This window comes from Pinus tabuliformis, chromosome 1_1 (genome assembly GCF_031772625.1).
Source record: "Pinus tabuliformis cultivar Carrire ecotype Pingquan chromosome 1_1, CPIR1, whole genome shotgun sequence".
Taxonomy (NCBI): Eukaryota; Viridiplantae; Streptophyta; class Pinopsida; order Pinales; family Pinaceae; genus Pinus; species Pinus tabuliformis.
Window position 1 is genome coordinate 787,922,117 of NC_142297.1, and position 3,379 is coordinate 787,925,495.

The following is a 3,379-nucleotide window of genomic DNA, read 5'->3' on the forward strand; positions in this document are numbered from 1 at the left end:
TTCTGCTGCCTCCAACCCTCCCCCGCATGGCAACAATTTCTCTTGCAGAAAAAGGTCTTATAGGTCAGTTCACAGGCCTCTGGCCTTCGCCAAGAACAGTTCAGAAATGGGTCGAACGAAATTGGTCGGATAAGATCTCAGGGAAGATTTCGATCAAATTTTGCGGAAGAGGGTATTATACATTCCATTTCGAAACCAAAGCAGACAAGGATCTGATATTTAGAAACGGACCATACTTCATGGATTCCAGGGCACTCTACCTCAACAAATGGACCCCGGACTTCGACCTGGAACTGGATATCCCCAACGCTGTGCCAGTCTCCCTCACTTGCCTCTTCACTGCTGGGGAGATGAGTCAGTGCGAGCCATAGGAAACACTGTCGGCAAATACATCGATCGTAGCGAGCCCAAGGACAACATGCAAGCCTGTGCTAGGATATGCGTTGAAGTGGACCTTGGATGAGGACTGCCGGAAGCAATAATGTTAAAGGTGGACGACTGGAGTCATATTTAGCAGCTGGATTATGAACAAATACCGTTCAAATGCAAGGTATGTCACGAGTACAGGCACTTTGCTAATAGATGTACTAAAACTGTAAATGCAGAGACTGAAGAGAAAAATGGACAATGGGAATCTGTAAGAAAAAAGAAATCGGCCCCTCCTCTTAAGCCATCCAAGGACTCTGGCAATCCTGGCCCATCTGTACAACGCCCCTTCTCCCCGCCCTCCAATCCCTCTGAAACCCTTACACCTGATCCTCCCCTTCCCCCCTCTTCCAATCCTTTTTTGATCCTTTCCACAGATGACTCCGCCCCTGATATTCCATCTTCCGAGCCCCCTCCTTCCCTTCAACCTCAGACCATCTCTTCTCAACCCCCCTTCGAGTCCCTTTCTTCAAGGATTACCAGAAGCTCTTCTAAAGAGCATGGAGCACCCAGTGATTCATTCAAAAAAACAGGCCCAGGCAGAAAAACCGCTAAACAACATAGGGAGGAGAATGCCCAAAAGGACATAGCATTGGGAACACAAACTCCAATAGAATCCTTTATCCATGGACATCAAGAGAAAGAAATAAGTGGTAAAGACCAAGAGAGGCGAGCACCTCTCCGCACGCCCAATGCGCCATGTTGAAAATCCTTTCATGGAATAGCAGGGGTTTAGGGCACCCCTCTAAAACTGCTGCCCTCAGAGACCTGATTCACAATGAGAAGCCATAAATAATGATGATACAAGAAAAAAAACAAGATCAACGTGAAATGAAAAATTTTATAGAACGACAAAAGAGATTCTCGGGCAACATCAGCGAATCTAGAGGAGCCTCGAGAGGCATCGCTAACATTTGGGACAACAACAAATGTACTTGCACTGCAGCAAATTCTCATCAGAACTGGATTAGAACTACTCTTGACAGCAACACAGGCAGCCAGACAGTGACCATTTACAATGTTTATGTTCCCAACGACTATAGAGAAAAGGAAACTTGTTGGGATGACTTGAAAAATAGTATTGATGGAGAAAGCAGTTCAAATATTATAATTGCAGGTGATCTTAACCTAATACTGCATGCAAATGAAAATAGGGGAGGCACTTTTACTACAGATCCATTTAGAGAGCGCTTGGAGGCCATCATCCAGGACAACGATTTAGTGGATATCATTCCCAAAAATCGCAGATATACCTGGAGCAATCGTAGAATTGGCAGTGGCAATATAATGGAAAGATTAGACAGATTTTTAGTTAATATATCGCTCCTCTCAAACTTTTCTGTAGGATACTCTAATTTTCTCAACACATCTGCCTCTGATCATTACCCTATCACCTTAACTCTGGAAAACCACCGCCCTCTTGGGCCCATTCCATTCAAATTTAGCCCTCTTTGGAATCAGATACCTGAGGTCAGAGAAATTGTTAAGGAAACGTGGATCTAGCATGTGGAAGGCTCGCCAAGTTTCATTTGGGAAATGAAATTAAAAATAACCAAGAAGGCTTTAAAATATTGGGCCAAAGAGAGATACCAAGAACCAGAGGAGAACAAAAAGAGAGTTAAAAATGAGCTAGAATATGTGCAGGCAAGAATTGAAGAACATGGATTAACACACCAAAGCAAGGAACAAGAAAGCGAATTATACGAACAGCTCAGCATAATAAATAGGGAAGAAGAAATCAAATGGCGCATAAAATCCAGACAATTATGGCTTCAAGAGGGAGATAAAAACACTGCTTACTTTCACAAACAGGCCACAGCCCGAAAGCTTAGAAACAATGTTAATACAATCCTAGATAGTGAAGGAAATCGACATAGTACTCAAGAGACTATAAAGAACGTAGCTTCTAAACACTATAAGGACTTGCTGACCGAGGATAAAGGAATAGAAGACTATGCCGACTTGCTTCATCACATGCCCAAAGGAGTTACAAAGGAAATGAACGATAACATCAACAAAGATATCGAAGAAGAAGAAATCAAAAGAGAAATCTGGTCTCTGCATCCTGATAAAGCGCCAGGGCCTGACGGTTTCCCCATTTGTTTCTACAGGGAATACTAGAATGTGATAAAAAAAGACCTATCTAAGATGATCCGATGGGTTCAAAGAAAAAGGAAGATTGGAGGATTCACTAACTCTACGTTCTTATCCCTCATCCCCAAAGAAACTGCCCTTCTTCATTCTCCAGATTCAGACCCATATCCCTTTGCAATTCTTCATACAAAATCCTAACCAAAATTTTAGCCACAAGATTAAAACCCCTTCTTCCCACCTTGATATCTGAAAACCAAGGAGGCTTTTTTCCGAACAGACATATCACTGACTCCATCCTTCTCGTCCAAGAAGCCATTCATTCAAGTCTATCCAGAAAAGAAAAAGGATTTGTCTTAAAGCTTGATCTAGCGAATGCCTTCGACAGAGTCAGGCATTCCTTCTTATTTGCTGTCCTTACAAAGATGGGCTTCAGAACCTCCTTCATTAATCTCATTGCAGCATGCATATCCGGTCCCTGGATATCCCCCTTGATCAATGGTAGACCATGTGAAGCTTTCCAATCCTCCCGGGGTCTAAGACAGGGATGTCCTCTCTCCCCCTACCTTTTCATTCTCATGGCAGAATCCTTCAGTCAAGCTCTGGATCACAACAGGAGAGTTGGCCTCATAACTGGCATCAACTATGGGACTGGAGTTAAAAATATTAACCACTCTCAGTTCGCTGATGATACCCTACTAATAGGAGGCACCTCCACCACAATTGCAAAAAGATTCAAGAAATTACTAGATCAGTTTATGGATTACTCGGGAGGACTGGTAAATCAGCTCAAGAGCTATATCTATGGTTGGAATACGACAAATCAAACTATCCACAACATTTCCAACATTTTCGGGGTCCC

The 3,379-nt window shown here is 43.0% G+C and overlaps 1 protein-coding gene across 1 annotated transcript; it reads left to right on the forward strand.

The window, feature by feature from the left end:
• The first annotated feature begins 1,962 nt into the window (after positions 1-1,962).
• LOC149216358 (uncharacterized) lies at positions 1,963-2,547 on the forward strand. Its single transcript, XM_089389919.1, has one exon. The coding sequence runs from the start codon at positions 1,963-1,965 to the stop codon at positions 2,545-2,547; it is 585 nt and encodes a 194-aa protein (XP_089246045.1).
• The last annotated feature ends 832 nt before the right edge of the window (positions 2,548-3,379 follow it).

Coding starts and splice junctions, on each gene's coding strand:
- LOC149216358 (XM_089389919.1), top strand. CDS start 1,963: ATGAAATTAAAAATAACCAAGAAGGCTTTAAAATATTGGGCCAAAGAG.